This window comes from Peromyscus californicus, unplaced genomic scaffold (genome assembly GCF_007827085.1).
Source record: "Peromyscus californicus insignis strain IS unplaced genomic scaffold, ASM782708v3 Scaffold_14__1_contigs__length_90479793_seg_2, whole genome shotgun sequence".
NCBI classification, from domain to species: domain Eukaryota; kingdom Metazoa; phylum Chordata; class Mammalia; order Rodentia; family Cricetidae; genus Peromyscus; species Peromyscus californicus.
Window position 1 is genome coordinate 37,249,765 of NW_026294436.1, and position 19,902 is coordinate 37,269,666.

Below are 19,902 nucleotides of genomic sequence, written 5' to 3' on the forward strand. Positions count from 1 at the left end.
TTTATGTGGGTGCTGGGGTTCAAACTCAGGTCCTTCTGCTTGCTCAGCAAATGTTCCTACCCACTGACCCATCTCCCCAGCCCATGATTTTATTTTTGGAGACAGGGTTTTATGTAATCCTTGCTAGATGGCTGAGGATGACTTCCGGTCTCTACCTTCTGTGTCGGGAGTCCAGGTGTGGAGCCACCACATCCAGCATCAGCACCACTTATTTAAAAGACAATCCAAACTGGATGTGGAAGCATTCACGTGTGATTTTAGCATTCCAGAGGCTGAGGCAGGAGAATCATGAGTTAGAGGACAGCCCACCCACGCTGTTAGTGAGTTTCCCCAATCACTTCAGAAACAATAGTTACTTTGTCTCAACACAAAGAACAGAGGCAATGCTTTCCCGGAATTACCTCGACACCTTTGTTTGAAAGCAATCCATCATGAATGGGTGGGTCTGTTTCTGGACTCTTATTCCTAATTACGGTAATCTTAGAAACAAGCTTTTGTTATTTCAGCCAACTGTTCAGGTCTTAAATAGACTGAACATTTAGGAACCCGCTGTGGTCAGTCTCTTGGGGTCTCAGGATTCAGTGCAAGCATGTTTTCTGGTGATGGAAACACGGAGGCGGGCATGCCAGGCTCCAGGGGCTCCCATTTTGTTCGGAGGAGAAAGCTAATGTTTGCCCCCAGGTGAGCACACATCTGTGATGGGGAGGTCAAAAAGCGAACCATTCCCACCCAGGCAAAGCAGCCTGAGGCTTTCTCCAACAGGTACCCTCCACTGTACAAAGTCCATCGGGTTCAGAAGCATTCTAACTCACAGTGAAAGAACAACTGTAGACCCCTGGACCAGAGTGTCTTCTCGGAAGAGGCTGAGGGGTGGAGAGAAAGCCAGGGTAAAGGCACAATATTCTGGAAGTTTCGCCACGGTTAGGGCAGGGTCCTCCAGCTGGACTAACAAGAGCAGAGGCCATGATTGCCACACGGCTAGCTCCCCTGGGGCTTCCCTCCAAAAGGCCGACCTTTCAGCTACAGAGCCTCCTCCTGTTCTTGGGCTTGGATTGTTAGCAGACTCTAAACAGACCATTCATTTTCTTTTTCCGTCTAGCACAGAAGGGTCTCACAACTCCAAATACCACCAGGGACTCGAGTGTTTCAAGTCAAAACATTTCCCAGACCACAGCCCTCTGGTAAGAGGAAGGGCTTTGGAGGGAAAATAACCACCCAGCAGCCTGGAGACCAGACAGCACACGGGAGACAGGGGCCTCTTGCTCTTAAATGCTAGGGGGCCTGCTGCCATTGATGCATGAACGTTATCTTCCCAGTCAACCTCTGCCTTCTCTAGGCCTCAAGAAATAGCTCTGTCTGCTAGGTGGGGGGAGTATTGATTGGCTATTAATTGTTATGCGCTCTCAGATGCTGCCGGTCACAGCCCATCGAGCAGAAGGAACCGAGCACTGGTGAGCTTGGCAGAGATGGCCCTGTGGGGAGTGGGTGCCATTCTTCAGTGTCCTTAGTACAATAAAGCATCCAGCAAATTCAAATTCACATGTGTTCCTTGGGCAGAAGGGATCGTGTGTGGCTGGGAGGAGCTACCAGAGACCTTGGGCAGACAGGGAGGGCCCCGTGGATGACAGTGGCTTTGTTATGGGACGAGTTCTCAGGAATGATCTGGGGAGAACCATGCAGAATGCCCGAGAGAGGAGATGATACTTGCAGGTCACCATCGTTTCTGTTAAGTTTCAAACCCGGGACAAATGGCTGAGGTGCCTATTTAACACACCAAAGTGGACCTGCCGCCAGGTCCTCCCAACATCCCTCAGTCCCTGTTACAGGGTATGGCTGGCATACTCTGTCCTCTACCCTGAACTTTTCAGCCCAGGGACTGCGCTGCCCTTTACCCAGAGGCTCTTCCCTATATAATCCAGAAGACACTTCGGTTACCTGCCCCTTTTTGGACCTTTGGCCTCACGGTTGCTGCACCTGGTTCCCCTCTCTCCCCTCCCCCATCTCCTCACATGGCCCAGCTCAGTCTGGTCATGTTCACTCTGGACTCTCCCAGATGTTCCTGCCTCTGGCTATGCTCTCCCACATAGCTACGATAAACTTTCTCCTCCACCACACCTAGGAGCAGTCATGTCCTGTCCTTTCCTTTCCTTTTTCAGTTCATTTTTTTTTTCCATTCAGTTTCCCATTCATCAAGCACACGAGCCTAAAAGGTGAGAAGAGAGCAGTGGGTTTAGGGAAGGCAGCGAGGGAGAAATAAAGCGAAGAAAGATGATAGACAGTAGCTGTTCTGAGGAGGGCCGCTGGAGGGTCGAACTGGCCGGGGGACAGAAACTTGGTGGTCCCGTATCTACGCCTCAAGGCAGTGTCGCTCTGCCAGCGGAGGGTTGCTGGTGGGCTGCAGGATAGGAGAGACACATTTAAGACATTCGATGCCGTGGTCCTGCGTGGCTCTGGCAAAGACTGGAGCCAAAGTGATGCCAGTGGCGTGCCATCCTGAGGTGCAGGCATGAAGGACGCTAGGAGCTGAAAGGTTCTAGGCCAAGCCTCTGAGTGGGACCGAGCATTTCCACCACTCACCGCTGTGTGACTCTGGGCAAGTCCATCTCTTTGAGGCTTAGTTTCTGTAACTATTAAACAAAGGGTCAGTAGCCGTTTCCAGGAGTTATTAGGTGGATTATCTGAGTGTCTGTTAGGAGGATCGGTCAGGGGATGGCTCTGCTGCCTGTGTGATGTGGACGTGGCCAATGTTCAAGCTTCTGCTAAGGACATCAACCGGAGACCATGTGTCATCGAGTGAGGACATTTCAGTCTTCTTCTCAGTCCTTACTCTGCATATTTACATTTTGGAGGTTCCTCAAGCTCTTCCCTTCCAGTTGTGCATGGGGGTGGGGAGAGCCCATGCACCCCTGTACCCTGTACATTTGAGGTGAGCCCTGTACCCCTTAGCAATGCCCTCTGAAGGGTCTGACACACCAGAACACCATTGTGTCAGCAGAAACACAAATGCCACCATCTCTCATTTCAAGGGTAAAGGAGGCCTCGGGAAGACTCGATTTAAAGCTTCGATTGTTTCTTGAGGCAAAGCCTGTGAGTAGAGGGTGGGAACTAAAATCAGACATGGCCAAGTTGGTGACTTCAGGTCCACTCTTCGTACAATGGAACTTGGGAAGAAGATTTCATGGTCCCGCTCCTCACATACTACCCAATCATGTCTTTAAATCGCATTTACGTTCCAGTCTGATCATGGGGCACTAGCATCCCTGTGGGCACAAGCCTGGATTTATGGTTGGCAAGAAGCATCCCTTGGAGTTTTGAGCTGACATGCAACTCTGAGGGGTCAGCCAGGATCCATCCTGCACCCCCCCACCCCCACCTCCCACCTCCCCACCCCACCCCCGTTTTCAGCGGCCCCTCACACCAGGAGGGGAAAGGTTGCTGTTGATTGGATCTTCTCTGTGCTCTTGTATCCAAGGCTCTCAGTTCTCACTAGGCTAGCAGGCTGCAGAACCCAGCATCAGACTCATGGCCAAAGGCCGAGCATACCAACAACCAGCGATCTGCAAACACCTGGAGCAAGTGCTTGACATTCCAGCCACCAGCCTGGCTCTTCTGTTCTGGGTCATACATCGGTGGCAGGCAATTCCCAAACTTACCAGATGGGCTTCCTTTGCCGGGAACTCAACCATTGCAGCCACGGTATTCGTCATGACAGCCCCTTTCACTGAAAGGCACTGGGTGTGAAAGTCCTGCTTCTCTGTGCAGTTAGCTGAGGAGACCCGGCAGGGAGTCTGAGTGGCTTCTGCCCTCAGTCCCTTGAAAACCATGATCCTTCTTCACACGGAGGCTTTTCCGAGAGTGCGGATTTGCTTGCCCTGGTTTGATGACAGCAGGATGTAAAGTCCATCTTTCTGGGTTCTGAGCTCTCGCCTCCCAGTTAGGCTTGCTGTAGGTAGCAGGGCTAGCTGGGTCGACGCAGGGATGGAGCAGGCTTAGGCTATATTGCATGAAGTTGGCTAGTAGAGTGCTATCCTGTACAGCGGTTGCCAGGAGAGGCAACAGGCTGTCATTGGATAGTCACAGAAACCCTTTCTTTACCATGGCATGAACAAAAGCATGCCTAGACACCAGGTAAGCCCTGGAGGTCTGTCCTTGTGCTGAGCTCTTGGTCATGTGGGAATTGCCCCTTATCCACAGGAGAAACTCTTCACTTGCTTCTCTAAGCCCACTGGGTCGTCTCCATCCAAGGCCTAGCCATCTCTGCTCTATCCCTTAGAGATGTTTCTGAGAAGAGCTGTTTCCCTATAGGGTCTTCACAGCCCCTTGGAGTGTACTCACCAGCCTGTACCGTTCTTCCCAGGATCCTCAGGGGTGGGCCTTTCTGGTTAGCTGTTTGCTAGTGTCCAGTCCAATAGCGGGAGAGGTGCACACCTGGATCTCCTCCAATCCCTCACCTCATAATTGTCTAGGAAGATACATGAAAATCCTAGGTAGAGTTCCACCCTCCCTCTCTGCAAGGACACTGATCGACTTGACCTGCGGTCTGGACATGGGTATTAAGGAGCGTCCCCAGTTATCCTAATGTATGGACATGGTGGAGACCCATCAGTGTGTACTGCTCATGGACCAATGAGGAAGCTCTGCCAAAGTGACACCATGTTTGCTCGTTTATTTATTTATTTGATGTGTATGACATGACAGATTCTCAACCCCTATCTACTGGAAGGAAAGCTCCTGGCAGGTATTTCTCCTCTGGTGTTTGGAAGCACTGAGTAACTCCTCACTAAGACTTAAGGAATTCCTGCCTCCATAGACTGGCGATTCCCCGTTCCCCAGCTGCTAAACTCTGTCCTCAATGTGTTCTCACCTACACGCTCTGGTCCCCCATAGTTGTCAGGCACCAATCCTGAATCTGTACATCAGTTTTGGAGGGGTCAGATGGCATAACCAATATGCATACCCATCTGTCTACCATCTATGGCTCTGCCCAGCACCGCTGCATAGTTTTTAAGCCCCCAGGTGACTCCTCTCATGCATTTGTGGTATTACTCACTGGATAGCTCATTCTACCTGACTATCCACATTGGCCAAAGTTCAGGGCCTCTTCCGCACTGAGGGTTTCTGACATTGTGGAAAGCAGTCATGGGTAAGTCTGCGGATGCCCTGTGTGAGGTTCCAGACAGCTTTTCAGCAGGCAGATGAGACGTTTTAGACCAAACTATCCACCAAATACCAATGACAGGATTAAAGTCTCATCCAAGGCAAAAGCAGCCCTGCACAGAATTTGATCTTAAAGCATCGGTCAAGGTTCAGTTCCTTTCCCAGGTCACAGGAGCTGTGAGACTTCAGGGGATCTGCCACCTCTATGGAGAAACTAGAGGAGAGGTTATAGAAACATGGTGTGAAGCAGAGATCTGACCCGAGTGCTGTCTATGTTTCCTGGTGAGAAAGCAGGGGTGACTGAAGGCTGTTCATCCTGTACCCATAACCACCAGGGAACCTGGGCAGGAAGTACAATTACACAGACTTCTGCTTGCAGAGGGAGGGGAGCGGCCTTTGTGAGGCTAAGTGGGTCTGTGCTGGAAGAAACAGGTTTGTTTCTGAAAGATCCAGCTGGGGCTCAGGATCACTCTGGGCTTGTGCTCTGGCTTTGTCTGACAGCTCATAAAACTCAGCAGTGATTCTGAACTTCTAACTTTATGGCTTGGAGGAAAATGCCAGGGGCTGGTTATCAGTGCCTTTCTCCCCCACAGCTTTCCCTCACCGCCACACCATCAGGAAATCATGAAGATACCTTATTTCTGTGAGCCAAAGGATGAGGGCCAACTGATCAGACCAGTGCTTGTAGGAGTCGGATGGACAGCGGGGGCCATGGAGACTTCAAAGCCAGTTGGGTAGCTGCAGGGTTGAGCTGGGCATGTGGGGACTGTTTGGTACAGGGCTCATTATTCATGCTGCCCCTTTGGCATGCCAGACTTTGGAGATGCAAATTCCTTAAGCCCTCCCCACACCGCTGTCCATCCTTGGGTGACTCCAGAGCTTAGCATATAGTGAACAAATAACATGTGTCAGCTAGCAGAATGAGTAGGGCAAATATCCCCTCCAGTCAAATGTATGAGGAAACTGTTGTTTTTCACCGCACTCAAAAGGGTTAAGTAAGGTCCAAGGTCTCACAGGTAAAACCTTGTGTGTGTGTGTGTGTGTGTGTGTGTGTGTGTGTGTGTGTGTGTGTGTGTGTGTGTGTGTTATAGGGCGTACATACCATACGAGATAAAGCTCAAGGTCTCATTTTGTATCATTTCTCATGTGTGCATTATCAGGTCTGTGGATTTATAAATTTTCTGAAGTGGATGGGAAAGACCGGAGATGGCAAGAGGGTCGGAGCTTCTAATGGGTATCTGATAAAATACGTGCCCTGTGGAAACAGAGGTATGTGGAAGAAAGGACACACCCTCACCAATGCGGAACCAAGACGAGAGAAAGGGAGGGGAAGGATATCAACTGGGTCTCCCATAGACATTTCTACCCCCGCCCACCCGGACCCAGGTAGGAAGAAAGGACAGAGCCAGGGAAACTGTTAAAAATTATTTAATAGAAACTCCAATGTCAAAATGTTAACAATAAACAAAAATACACATGTATAAATATGTATATATATAATTAGACCTGTATATTTTCTCAGACCTTTTTCAAAATGGAACAGAATCATCAGAACATCTCGATAGTCAAATCAAAAATAATATTCAAGCCACAGTCCACGGGTGCCATGGGATTGGTACTGCTGAAGCACTCTGAGGGTTCAAGGAATTCCATTCAGGAGAGAGTTGGGGTTTTGACAATGTCCTTTTTGGGAGACACGGGAAGAAAGGGGAAGAGCGCCCGACCCTGTACGGTGTACCTGTTCTTAGCACCGGTAGCCACGACTGTCTAGAGGCAGCTCTCCCGTCAGGGGCTCAGCTTCTTAAATCTATACTGTGTGGGTCTGCCTGCCTCAGATTCCCCAGACTCAAAGCTCTTGGGGGAGTCCCTTGTGACCTTTTCCTTCTACAGGCTGAGTGCCAAACAGTGGTTTGGGATGCCATCATGGTATACTGATTTGCACCAAAGCAGTGGTGTTCCAGTGTCCAACATACCAGGAGATCTCCATGGTCACACTTAAGAGTTCAGAGAGAAAATAATACAACCCTTGAACTGTTTTATGTATCATTGCCTTTTCTTTTCTTGCATGTCTCTTACTATAAAGTACATGGACATACATGTCAGTGGATTGATGTACAGGAGCGGATACCTCACATGGTAGCCATGTGGAGAGGTAACAGGCCCTGACTGCCTCACAGGTCCATGTGCAGGCAGCACAACCCCTCTGTGTTCCCAGGCCCCCAAGCTGATTTCTTAGGTGCTCAGGAGAGCCAACGAGGCTGAGGTTGAATGCTCCGCCAGGAGCTTTCCCTTGAATCAAGGCCATGTTCGTAAATAAACACTAATATCTATGGGAGGAGCCATTAGGCAGCCTTTGACAACTGGCGTGGAGGCTGTTTGACCATCTCTTGGCAATGTGATGGAGAGGACTGGGAAATGACCCAGCTCAGAAAACGACCAGAGGGAGCCTTCATTTTCAAGTGGGTGAGTGAGAGGCCACATGTTCCATTGGCTTCCAGCATCAGCATCAATACAGGCTAGAGGTAGGCTTGGGGGATACTACAGTGGGAACCAGAAGACACAGAACTAGAAATCCTTGGGTAAGGAGCCAGAGGACTATCTGGGAAAAGAGTGGGCATTTGAACAACAACAAGAAAAACTCCCTTCCCTCCAGTCTAGAAGGTGGGTGTGGATGTCAGGCATGTCTGGCTGCACCCAGGAGGGCCGGTGTAGGCAGCCTGAAGCTGCAAACTGGGAGAGTGGCAAGGGAGGGCTTCCTGGAGTCCCCAAGCTGAGGCCCAGCGCCATGCGGCTAGAAAAACTGCCCTCGGCCTCAAAGCCCACCAGCCTCTCGGGAACTTCACCCCGCGAGTCTTGACTTGGTTTTCCAGCCATGCTGACTAATTGCTAATATTCGAATGCATCTAATGCTGCTTCTTCTGCCTAAAATTTCATTTTTTTGTGTGTGGAGGGGGGGGGGGGGGGGAGAGAGAGAGAGAGAGAGAGAGAGAGAGAGAGAGAGAGAGAGAGAGAGAGAGAGACCAATGCTGCAAACCCTGAACAGGTTCTTTGGAAACCTAGGGCACTGCAAACAGTCAGATTCTGCTTATCTGGGGCCTTCCACGACTCACTCCAGGGGAGCTCCCCCGCAATGAAAGTCCTCACAAGGTCCTCAGTCACTGTGTGGTTTTGTGGATATTCTGCATTTGCACACAATTTATCTGTACTTTATGATTAAAAAAACAAAAAACAAACCAAAACAACGTCCACCCAAGATCCCCAACTCCTCTGTCCTTGGCAAGACTCAGGAATGTTCTTGTGACCTAGGAGAGGCCTGGCTGCTTCCCTGGGTCTGTGCAGGTGAACTAACCCTGGGAAAGGCTATGCAAAAGGTTATGCCTCTGGTTTGAACCAGACACTAAATAGGGAAGCTCTCACCACTTCCTAAATACTTATTTTAGGGTACACTCTGATCTCTGGGTCTAGGCCAACCTAGTCCCAAGAGGTATTTTTAGCCACCATGTCTCTAAAGACAGATCAGGATGAACTAGCTCTGTCTTCCACGGATCTCTAAACCAGACCCAGCCCAAGCTAAAGCCCTTGAACTCCAACAGCTTTTAGAGACAGGAAGAGAAGTTAGAGGAGGAGAAAGGATGGGTGGGCATAGACCCTTCTAGACAGCAGCTGAGTGTTTCCAAAGGAAGGCAATCCCCACTCTGATCACATCTAGCTCCCAGGGACGACACTGAGTGGAGAGTGCAGAGAAACTCTCCTTCATCTCCACGGAATCCGCAGCAAAGCCCCAGAGCCCAGTCTGCCCCCCTGTTCTCATCCTCTGTTCTTCTCTCTGCTCCTCCTAAGCTCAACCCTTTCCCTGCACGCAGGCCCCAGATGGCCCTCTCCACCCATGAGAAGTCCCATGCTGTCCTCTCAGCATGGATGACTCTTCTGGTACTTGCCCTCTGTGCCCAGACAAATATGGATTTTGCCGTTACTATCTGCAAGCTTCTATGCCCAAATCTGGTTGGCTACCGCTGCCACCTGACCCCACAGTATCCTTGATTTCCCTAAGGGAGTCCTTCGAGATTGTTCCCCTTTCATGGTAGGCTCCTGGAGGGTGGCAGCTGTGTCTGGCTCACCTCTGTATTGCTTGGCCATTGGCTCAGGGCCTGGAGCCTACCAGGTGTCCAAATAATCTGGGGAATGAACACGTCCTTAGGACTGGGAATGAGAGAGCGAAATATGCTACACCCAGGACAACCGGAAAGGGACTCTAACTCACACATCGTTAACAGACTGTCCCAGGGGAGTTGCTGCGATGTCACAGTCAAGGCCACACGGACGAATGGGAATGTATGAGCAATGCTAGGGCTGGACCTGGCATGTGTCTTCAGTTCCACTGTGGGCTGAGAAAGGACGTGAGTCAAAACACCCACCCAGAGGCCCAGAGTCATCAGGCACAGACGGGCGCAGGGTGAGAAGACCGCGCCCACACCTTGGTGCTCCCACTGGAGCTGACGCAAATTTATGCAAACGCAGTCGCTAGGGTTTCGGGTTTAAGCATCCTTACAGTTACATGGATATTCCCCCAGACATTATTGTTGTGATTACAGAAGGGTCAAACATAGCTTTTACCTCCTCCCCCAGCCTGTCTATGATTAAACATTTACGTTTTGTTTATCCGTCTATCTTTGTGTATGTGTTAAAAGAATAGATCCAAATTTAAAACCCTAATAAGGCAACTGCCTGAGTCTACTCCAGGAATTTTTAACAAATTTACGTCTTTCTTTGGATGGAAAAATATGGCTTGGAATCTCTGGCAAAACTTCCTTTGCTCACTAGCCTGTCAAAGGAGAAGAGTCCCTGAAGGTCTGGACTGAAATGCCAGGCCAGGGGCTGCCTTTTTTTTTTTTTGTTCTTTTTTTTAAACTCCTGGGTCTGAGCCAAGTGGCCTCAAGGTCTAATTTTCAACTCTGGAGAGCTGAAGGCAGGCCTGGCTAAGTTTCTGCTGTTCTTTTTACTTTAAATCTTAGTCAAATCTAAGAGCTTGGTCTAAAAATAACCCTTGGGAAGAGAAGATTCAGGGCAAAGAGACAATGTCATACAGGAGACTTCAGCCGAGTGGGACTTTCCTGACTTAAGGAATTTCTCTGACTTCCAAGAGATAAGAGCCATTCCCACATCATCTACAAGGAATCTGAAAGCTGCTCGGTTAGAAGCGATCGGGATCCTGAGACCTATTTCACAAGGAACTTGGACAGGAAATTCTTTTGAATCTTACAAGGTGAGTTAATGAGGGTGGCTGTGGGACCCCTTAAGTAACACCCTCACCAGCTGCTGTGGAGATGAGTCATCTTTTACCCCACACATTTTATGGAGCAAAAAGAGATGAACTCTGTGGAGTTCCTGAGCGGGCCTGACCTTGGACCACAGCGGCTCTCTCTAGGCCACCATTGAGAGTCCTATCAAGGTGTGGTGCTTAAACTAGCCTGGAAAATCCAGACTCCTAGCCCAGCAATCAAAGAGAAACATCCAACTGTAGCCCATGGAAGTCAGTGGTCCAGGCATTGTCTCTCCTCCTCAGAGTTTCTCAGCTCTCTCTGCAAAGGTGAGGCTTCTAGCCTTCAAAAGGCAAACCTCTGAAGAGACAAGGCTAGGAGACCCAAAGAAACCACAGCATCTCAAACGTGGTATAGATTGCATCCTTTCTCAGAAGCTGAAGGGACATGTCTAAATCACCCCAAGTCTTTTCCCTCTGTCACCAGTGGCCTCTTGGGTTTCTGTACAGCTTGTAGGATGAGGGAAAGCCAAGTAAAACTCCCCATGAGGAAAGCAAGCTGGCAAGGAGCCAAAGACAGACTCTAGAAGGTGGATGCCCCCAAAGGCTTTTTTCACAGTGTTGCAAGGTGTGTAGTAATAATAGTAATAACACACTTGGGTGACATCTTCCCTTCTTTCCACGCGAGCATTTTCATTGGACAGATGAATTCAACATGTAAGACACGCGACTCAGAACATAGAGGGTAAAAAGACCGTTTTGAAGACTACGTGAGATAAAGACAGAATGTTAAGGGCAGCATCTGGCCCAGAGTGAGCAGAAAGAATGACTGTTAGTTCCCTTGCCTCTTCCCACCCAAGATGAAATCAGATCTCAGATGTGAGAGAGGACCTTCTGAAAACCATAGCATCACTAATGGGTCCCAGGGTTTGTCACAAGGGACAGATTTTTCTCTCATAGATTTGTGATTTGTTTTCCTGGAGACATAAGAATAGAAAAGGTGACTGTGGAAATCCAAGGCGTCGTCCCCATTAGAAGAATGCATCTGTTTGTCTGCAAAAGTGATTCGCAGACCTCATTCAAGGAATTCCAGCGGTTCATCCCAGAGCAACTGTAGAGGGCTCACACAGCTTTGCGGAGGCACACGGGTGCCTGCCAATCCACCCATGACATCCTGAAGTCCACTTTCAGTCACCTTTCCATTATGCCTTTTAAACACATACTCCTTTACCCACCGACCGTACCTTATTTTTCTACTGGAGTTTTAAGCAACTTAACAAAGAGATCAACTTGTAAAGAGGTATAAAGAAATACAGCTCAGAGATAGCCTTCTGGTGGAAAAGTCAGGCCCCTCATCCCTTATTTTTGAGAGAAGGGAGAGGATTTCAATAACAATTGTTATGTCTTTTATAATGAAAATATCTGGATTTTAAAGTCTAGATTCTTTATATTGTCTTGGATTAAGAAGGTGATATTTTCTCTTATTATAAAACAAACATGTTTAATAAAGTTTCTTTTCCTGGGACCAGTAGAGACGGAACAACTTTTAAATTCTCACCCAGTGTCTAAACGGGACTTATCACCATGTCAAACTGCACTGTAGGTGAATGAGGTAAAATTCAGAAGAGGTATCATCTGTTTTAGCCGGGTTACAGGACTACTCCTGCCAAAAGAGAAACGAAAGGGTGGTGATGAGGCTGGGTGGCGGACAAAGTTACAACTCAATGTTGGAGGCCATCCGCCTGGGATCAAGGTGTGGGGCTTACCATCCCCAGGTTGTTATCTCTCCCATACGGTCACTTGAGTGCTTGAGTACACCCAAGACACAGAGAGCCTTTATACCTTACAGCGGAGGAACAGGCGGCGCCGGGCGGGGGCTGGGAACCAAGGCTATTCCTGGGGACGTATTTCTTGAGTCATCCTAGGCACAGCAGACAGGCAGAGACCAGTCACTGTGTGGCTGTTTCTGGGGGCTGACCTACTTTTCTCATCTCCGGACTTTGTACCTTCTTTGTCCCTAAATAGACCATAATGTCACTCTATGCTCCCACTTAAGCCTGAGGCTAGGAGGCCTCATGGAGGTAAAAGCTTCTTTTGAGTTTGTCTGCCAGCAAGAAACACGGATTCAATTATGAGAGCGGTACTCTGTGAGCCTGAATCTCTGCCAAGCCGAAGAAAGCTGCGCACACACTGCTGAACCTCTACAACTCTACAGAGATCTACAAAGAGGACACGAGGCATGTGTAACCCGGCTGCGGATTTCACCAGCAGACCCACTCCACCCACTGGCCACTAGACCAACTGCCTTAGCATACAGCCACACTAAAAGCTTTTCAAAATATCCTCTGTCCATTTTTCAACAATTTCCTTCCTTCCCTTCTTCCCTCCTTCCAACTCCCAAGTTCTACAGACATGCTAACTAGCAAGATATACCAGCATATATACTGGATAATTCTTTTCTTTATACCTGAGACAAACTGCTTAATGTCCTGATGTGGGGGAGGGGTAGATACTTTTAATTTAGATTCTTCCAGAAGGCATAGAAAAATAAAGTACAAACACAAATCACTTGACAACTTTATGATTCAAACCAACAAATGGAAAACAGACAGTTTTGAGTGTTGCTAACACAGTTAAGCATTTCATGCCAACCCACTCAACCATCCCATTGCATGGACCTATTTCTAGAGGTACCAAATGTGTCTGAGATGAAATCACTTCTGTTCAGCAAAGAGGTATCCAGTGTGAAACAGGGGAGACAGAACCGTGAAACACTGCCGTTTCCTGAACAGCAGTTAGGATTTTATTAACACTTAAAAGTCAGGCTCCCAAGAAACATGTGGAACACCCGAAATGCTAAACGTGACTGAGGAAAAGGACATGGGTATCATCTTTGGGTAGAGGGTGGTGATTTTCTGGGAAGACACTGTCTTAGACACCAAGGAGAGGAGTCAAATGGAAGACATCAACATTCGCTTCATTCTCGATGGACAGGAACATGAGATTCCGGAAAAGGCCATCCACAGAACAGTGTGCAACGTCTCCAGTGAACAAGCCGAGGTGGGGTTTAGCAGTTCATTTACAGTTGAGGGAAACTATTTTCATCCTTTGGCCAAAAACCATACTAGGGGAGGGAACTTAAAACCCTGGACTACTCGACTCTCCCTGCATTTTTCTGCTTGAAGCTGGATAAAAAAGCCTTAGCTTTTGGCTGCAACTCTATTTACGTAACAACCACAGCTGCTCCCCAAAATAGCTGCTGCTGGCTGCAAGAATTATGGGATTTTGTTGCTTACACTCGAGTCCATTTTCTAGAGCACTTGACTGCATTTTCTTTCCCTCACGTCTGTGGCCTTGGGCCTGACAGGGGATGAAGAGTTTTGCCATTTTGTGGACGGATTTGAAAGTCAAGGCTCATTTTGGCAAGAACCAATTTAGCTTTCTATTTTATTCTATGGTAGACAATCTTTTGACAACTGGGAACATCTTAACGATCTCCTCTGTAACTATTCCACCTTCCAAAGGTGGCAGTGGGGCTGATAGTGAGGCCCTTGAAACTCACAACCCTCAAAGAGAAAAACACAGCATTCCTGTGTGTGTGTGTGTGTGTGTGTGTAGGACAAACCCAACCCTGGACTGCTGGCATGGCATTTAATAGGGTGCCCTTCCCTGAAAGTAACAAAGAGAACCCTCGTCAAAGCTATCAAACATGATAAAAAAATACAAAAGTTATTTTCTCCTTTTGATTGCTATTTACTTGTGACAATATTTGTTAAAAATATTACTTCTGTCTTTGAGAAGAGATCATTCTCTTCATATAGTATGGAAAAATAAACTCTACTGAACACACACTCAGCACTCCCCACCACCAGGGGCTTTTGGCTTTCACAACTCCAAATAACGTCACCTGTGTCCATGTCCCGTTTTCCAGTAGGCAGACACCTTTTACCCACACTACCGGTGCTGGAAACACAATGGGAGGGAGTGGCGAGGCTCATGGAACATTTTGAAGGGGAGAATTAACAACGTGCTTTAATACCTAACAAAACCAAAGGTCACGGTGGTTTCCAGCCCTCCTAAGAAGTCACAGGGTGTCCTCTCATCACGGCCCTTCCAAACCATGGTCGATATCAACAGGAGGGTGGGGAGCCATTGAGGCCAATCGTCAGAGTCACTATGAGGAAACATTTATCTTCCACACCTAGGGTCATCTTAAAATGCTGAACTGGATGAATGGGAGAAGACAAGGATACATAAAAACAGTAAAATGTTTATTTTTTAGAAAAAAAAAAGGTGAGGAAGAGGGATTCAAAATGATTGTGGTCACACTTCCATCTGCAATCTGAGCAAAGCCAACGCTACAAGCTTAATCCTGCACTAAGAGTCCTGGTAAGTGGAACCACCTACTGCCCGCTCGTCTGTCACTTCCGGGGAGTCAGGTCACAACATGCTTTTAACCAACTGTGGCTCTTCTACAGAGAGCAGAGAAACAAGGCTCACCACGGCCACCATCCCATCTTCAAAGACCCACATTACCAGTGAGAAGCAAGGCTCAGGCCATCTCTGGACCACGCGGAAGAGATGGATAAGGAGGAAAGAGGGGAGGAGAAGCTTGACTTCAAAGCAGAACCGGGCTAGAAGTGAAGTCTGTATCAGAGTTCGTCACTACCTCATCTTATAGAAAACAGGCTGGAGAGCATCGGAAAACCAATAGGATCTTTAAGGTGAACTGCAGAATTTTGCTGCATACTTGGACACAAGAGAAGTGAAAAGTTGCAACAAGTTTTAACTAGCAGCAACAAAGAAAGTTCCAGAACAGTTTTTTTTTTTTTGTATGTGTGTGTGTGTATGTGTGTTTGTGTTTAGCAATATTCCTTTGCAGGTTCATTAAGAAACACTGTAATTTAATGGGGCATACGATATGGAACGGTCTTCGTTTGTTATAGTGCTGTTCAGTGAAGAGAACCAACCTTTGCAAAGGTTTCAACTGGGGTGTAACCTATTTACACAGTAGTAGCTCCTGGTCTGAGACGGAGAAGTGATGCTATGTGATGTCCTCTTCTTCAGAACAATAATCCCGACCCTGGGGAGAAAAAAGAAAAAGGACACATGAGTAAAAATCTCCAGCCAGGGCCTGAAACAGTTACTGGTGATCCATTGCTTCCAGCTTCAGTCTGCTTTGTAAAGGAATCTAGCCTTCACCAGCAGACATGCGCTGGGTGATTTTTAAGTTCCACTTATCTCAAGGCATGGCATTCCAAGCCTGTAATAAGCTCTTTTGAAATGCTGGCAAGAATTTATGTCAACTTATATTACAGGTGTGCACGAGATGTTGCTTACATGAAGAAGTTACGGAGATGAAGCAGCCAGGAGTCTTCTCTCTCATCAGGGAAATTCAACACTCACTTTCTGCTGTTCACATTCTACAGATCCAGCCCCACACTTGGAACTTAAAATGTCAAGGAAGGAGGAAGTGTAATCAAGGGATGCCTGAGTTTTAACTCACTCGAAAATGGTTTAAAGGAAAAGCAAACAAGGGTTTTATGAACATGTGTGACAGATCTGGGGCTGGGCCTGGTCCTCACGAATGACTTACAAGGACAAGAGGTTTTTGATGTGCCTGCCAGCAAGCAGGTTCTTGGCAGGCTTAGGGACAGTAGGGAATGGCTGCTTTGGAGCATCTTTTATCCCCTTTCCACTATGAAGACACAGCTGGGGCCAGGATTGGAGGCTCCTGGATCTGACCTGGCGGGGTTGTCTTGATCAAAGGACGTAGCTTTCCAAGGACAAGTCTCCACAAATAGCACAGGACAAAAGTACCGTCCTGTTTCATCACAATGTGGCGAAAGGTCAAGTTGGGTTATTCTGTTCGTACCCTTCACGTATTTTTCCTTTCAAATACCAACTAGATGCTCTATATTTGGGGACAGACACTCCTTTAAAAACAGAAATGTTGGCTCTATAACATATGAAAATAAGAACCTCAAATGATGTGACTAAAAGTTGTATACGCCAATGGATGCTCCTATAGCTTATCTTACTTAGATAAGCCAGCCACTTCTCCACACTATTTTCCTGTGAACTGCTTCCCAGGACATTTATTTCAGGCAAGTTCCACTGACATTTTGTTGCTTCTTTGATTTTTGTTTAGTCTATCTCATTTTTGTAGTTGAGGTGCGTGAAGTATTGGTAGCAAACAAGTCTTTGTTTACTGTGTATATACTCCTTTGATTTCAGGCTGAATTTTTAATAAGTCATAATGTATTATATTAAAAAACTAGCATTTTTGGCTATTGAAGGTACTTTTCTAACCCCTCAGCCTACTGCTACTTCCAGCATGTTCAGTAAACTTAATTTCTTTCAAACAAATAAACCCAGAATTTTCTAAATAATTGGAATAATTCTTAAAAGCACCAATGCTTACATTTTTAATGTAACTCTTCCTGAAATATATAACATGCTTATATATTTCTTTGTTATGCATCTGCATATTGGGAATATTTCCCATTTCCCTAATGCTTAAGTGTCACTATAATGAATTATTAAACACATGTCTGGATGCCAATCCTGGTTGTATTTTTTTTTTTTTTTTTTACTAATTTTGGTACTTTGTTCAAGTTACCTCTTTGAGTCTCAGTTTTCTTATTGATGAAGTAAAAATAATCACAGTCATCTGGCATGGCTGTTAAAGATTGGTATTAATAGGGTCTAAATGGTGATTGATAAATTAATTTGTTCATGATGTGTACGTACATCAAAAACGAAACAAGCAAGCAAGCAAACGCACACTGCTCTGCAATGACGCCTTGGGATCTGTACAAGCTGGGATGGTCATCCATTCCTCGCCAAACAGCCCCAGACTGCTTGTTCTGTCAGAGTGAGTCATTACATAGCCTGACTTAGTTTCTTCCATCATCAGATTGCAGGCCCATGTGCCTTACAGTGTGGAAGTCCACTGTCCCCCGAGGTTTGACTCACTGGTGACATAAAACCTCTCGAGGACAGAGAAACTGGGTAGCCAATGCTCCCAAGGAGAATATGCAAGTAGTAGTCACTCCCACGACAGCCTTCCCTGTGACATGGCCCAGACTGACACCATCCCTAGCTGTCCCAACCCAGGCAGGAGTCACTCTCTCAGCCAACAGCTGGAGAGTTATAAAGGAGACCGCCGCCCCTGACCACTGCGAGTTTATTCTCCAGCATGGGAAACAGGACACACACAAATCCGGCAGCATGAGGTTACAATCATCAAGTGATGTTCTCCTCTGTGTGGCTTCAACTTGAGGAGGCTCAGACTGGATTTGCAGATGGATGCTGGGTACACAGCTGGGCAGGATAGGCTGGGGGCAGATTCTTCACGGAGATTTTATTAGCATCGAAAAGTGGACCTGGATAAAATGGCAGGCTTTGGTTTCTTGGGCACAGCCATTTTCTCTATGCAATAGGGCTGTGATCAGGGTTATGTGCAGAAGAACACCTCATTCTGTCAGAGCGTCGATAGACTGCAGCTGTTGGCACCTACATTCTGTTGCCATCATTATAAACATTGGGTTGGTTTAGGCTCCTGGCAGGGGCAAAAAGCCTCATTTGTGAATGAGGGCTGTGATCATAAGGTGAGACCTGACAGGAGCCAGAGAACTTCCCTCCCTCCTCAGCAGTATGTCCCAGGCAGATCTGAACCCCAATCCTTGTACATAGAATACAAGTTCTATGGCAAAAACTAAAGTCCCTTCCCATCTTATGTCAAAGTTAAGGGCTCCCATCTAAGCAAAGGTTCAGATAGCTCAGGTGAGGTTGAGAGCGCCCCTCCACCATGAGGAAGCGATCACACACACACACACACACACACACACACACACACACACACACACACACACGAGACACACATTAAAAACAAAACAGAAAACCTAAAGGACCATTTCAGGCCCTCCAGCTTTACTGCCAACACACAAAGGCCCTCTCTCACACCCCGGAGGGGCAAAGCTGGATAAACCCTCTATCACACCCCTGAGGGGCAAAGCTGGATAAACCCTCTATCACACCCCTTGAGGGACGAAGCTGGATAAACCCTCTATCTAAGCCAGACCCTGAAACTTGCATTTCCCCAAGAATTTGTTCCCCTAAATTTTTCTAATTATTATGAGAAGGAGGAAAAAACCCACATGAGTTGCTTTGCAGACATCATTTCATTTATTATTCATATCAACCCTGCAGGGTAGGAGTTGAGCCTCGTGGCTTGTAAGCAAATCTCGGAGAAGCCCAAGATCCCAGAGCTAATCTCTGCCTTTCGTGGGAGGCCGCAGTGACTTGATAAGAAAATTCCAATCCCAGTCAGTTTCATTTTCCTTATCACCTGACGGCAGCTCAGAGAACCAAATACTTTGGGAACAAAGACTTCTGAGATCAGAACATACCGCAGCTAAGAGGTACCACATGGCATGCAGTCTAAGTGACCCTGAGACCTGCTGGAAGGGCTCCATTCCCCATATCCCATGAGAGTCTCCATTTGCACACTGGTCCTCCTGGGCAGGCCAGGGAACCAGCTTCTGCTAACAGGACGTCATGTCTCATTTAAATTGTTAAAGAACTTCTAAAAACAGAATCATCAAACTTTCAGCTGTCAGGGAGACAGGAAGTGGGATTGAACAGGCTGGGAGACACACAGTAAGTCTCTTGGCCAAAGCATCCCCCCCACCCCCCCCCCCCCCCCCCCCCACCCCCCCCCCCCCCCCCCCCCCCCCCCCGCATAAAGGGACCCACAGCGAGAGTCTCTGTGAAGACCTTTTATACAATTGTATGTTGGTCACACTTCCAGCCATGTGCAAAGGACCCACCCAAAGGTTCCCAGGAGGCCTCAGCACATAACAAGAATGGGAACGCCAAATGATGCTGACGAGGAAGGATTATTTCAAAGAGTCATAGGGCTATTTTGGTACAGATTCAAATGACAGGAAAAGCTGGGTCTGGTGGCACAGACCTGTCATTTTTAGCCATTTGGGAGGCTGAGGCTGGAGGTTTCCAAGTTCAAAGCCAGCCTGGGCAACTTAACAAAACCCTAAACCCAAACAGACAATAACAAAACGGGGTACATCTTAGGGGTAAAGTGTCTCTTCAGTGTGGGCCAGACCATTCACCAAACCCAAAACCAAACAAAGAGTACATACGTTGGAACAGTGCAGCGAAGTCCTGCCTTCCTGCAGCCCCCAGAGAAGGTATGCTCTTGGCTTCTGGACCCAGGGCATGTCTCTGCAGTCTGATAGCAACCTTGGTTCCGTTTCCTGAGTCTAACCTGTTTCTATATACTTCAAGTCTCCTTTAATTCCAAATCAATTTCCTCCTCCTCCTCCTCCTCCTCTTCTTCCTTTTCCCTCCTTTCCTTTCTTCTTCCTCTTCTTCTTTCTTCTTCTCCTGCTCCCCTCCTCTTTTGTTTTTTGTTTTTGTTTTTTTGAGACAGGGTTTCTCTGTGTAGTTTTGGACTCTGTCTTGGA

General features: G+C 47.5%; 1 protein-coding gene across 4 annotated transcripts in view; it reads right to left on the minus strand.

Annotated features, from left to right (window-relative positions):
- Nucleotides 1-6,569: 6,569 nt before the first annotated feature.
- CUNH1orf21 (chromosome unknown C1orf21 homolog) overlaps nt 6,570-19,902 on the minus strand; it is a 207,551-nt gene continuing 194,218 nt past the window's right edge. For all 4 annotated transcript variants that reach the window (XM_052737174.1, XM_052737175.1, XM_052737177.1 and 1 more), the window contains one exon: nt 6,570-15,497. In XM_052737174.1, coding sequence (XP_052593134.1) covers nt 15,459-15,497 — 39 coding nt within the window. In that variant the 3' untranslated portion in view covers nt 6,570-15,458. The remainder of the gene's footprint in view (nt 15,498-19,902) is intronic.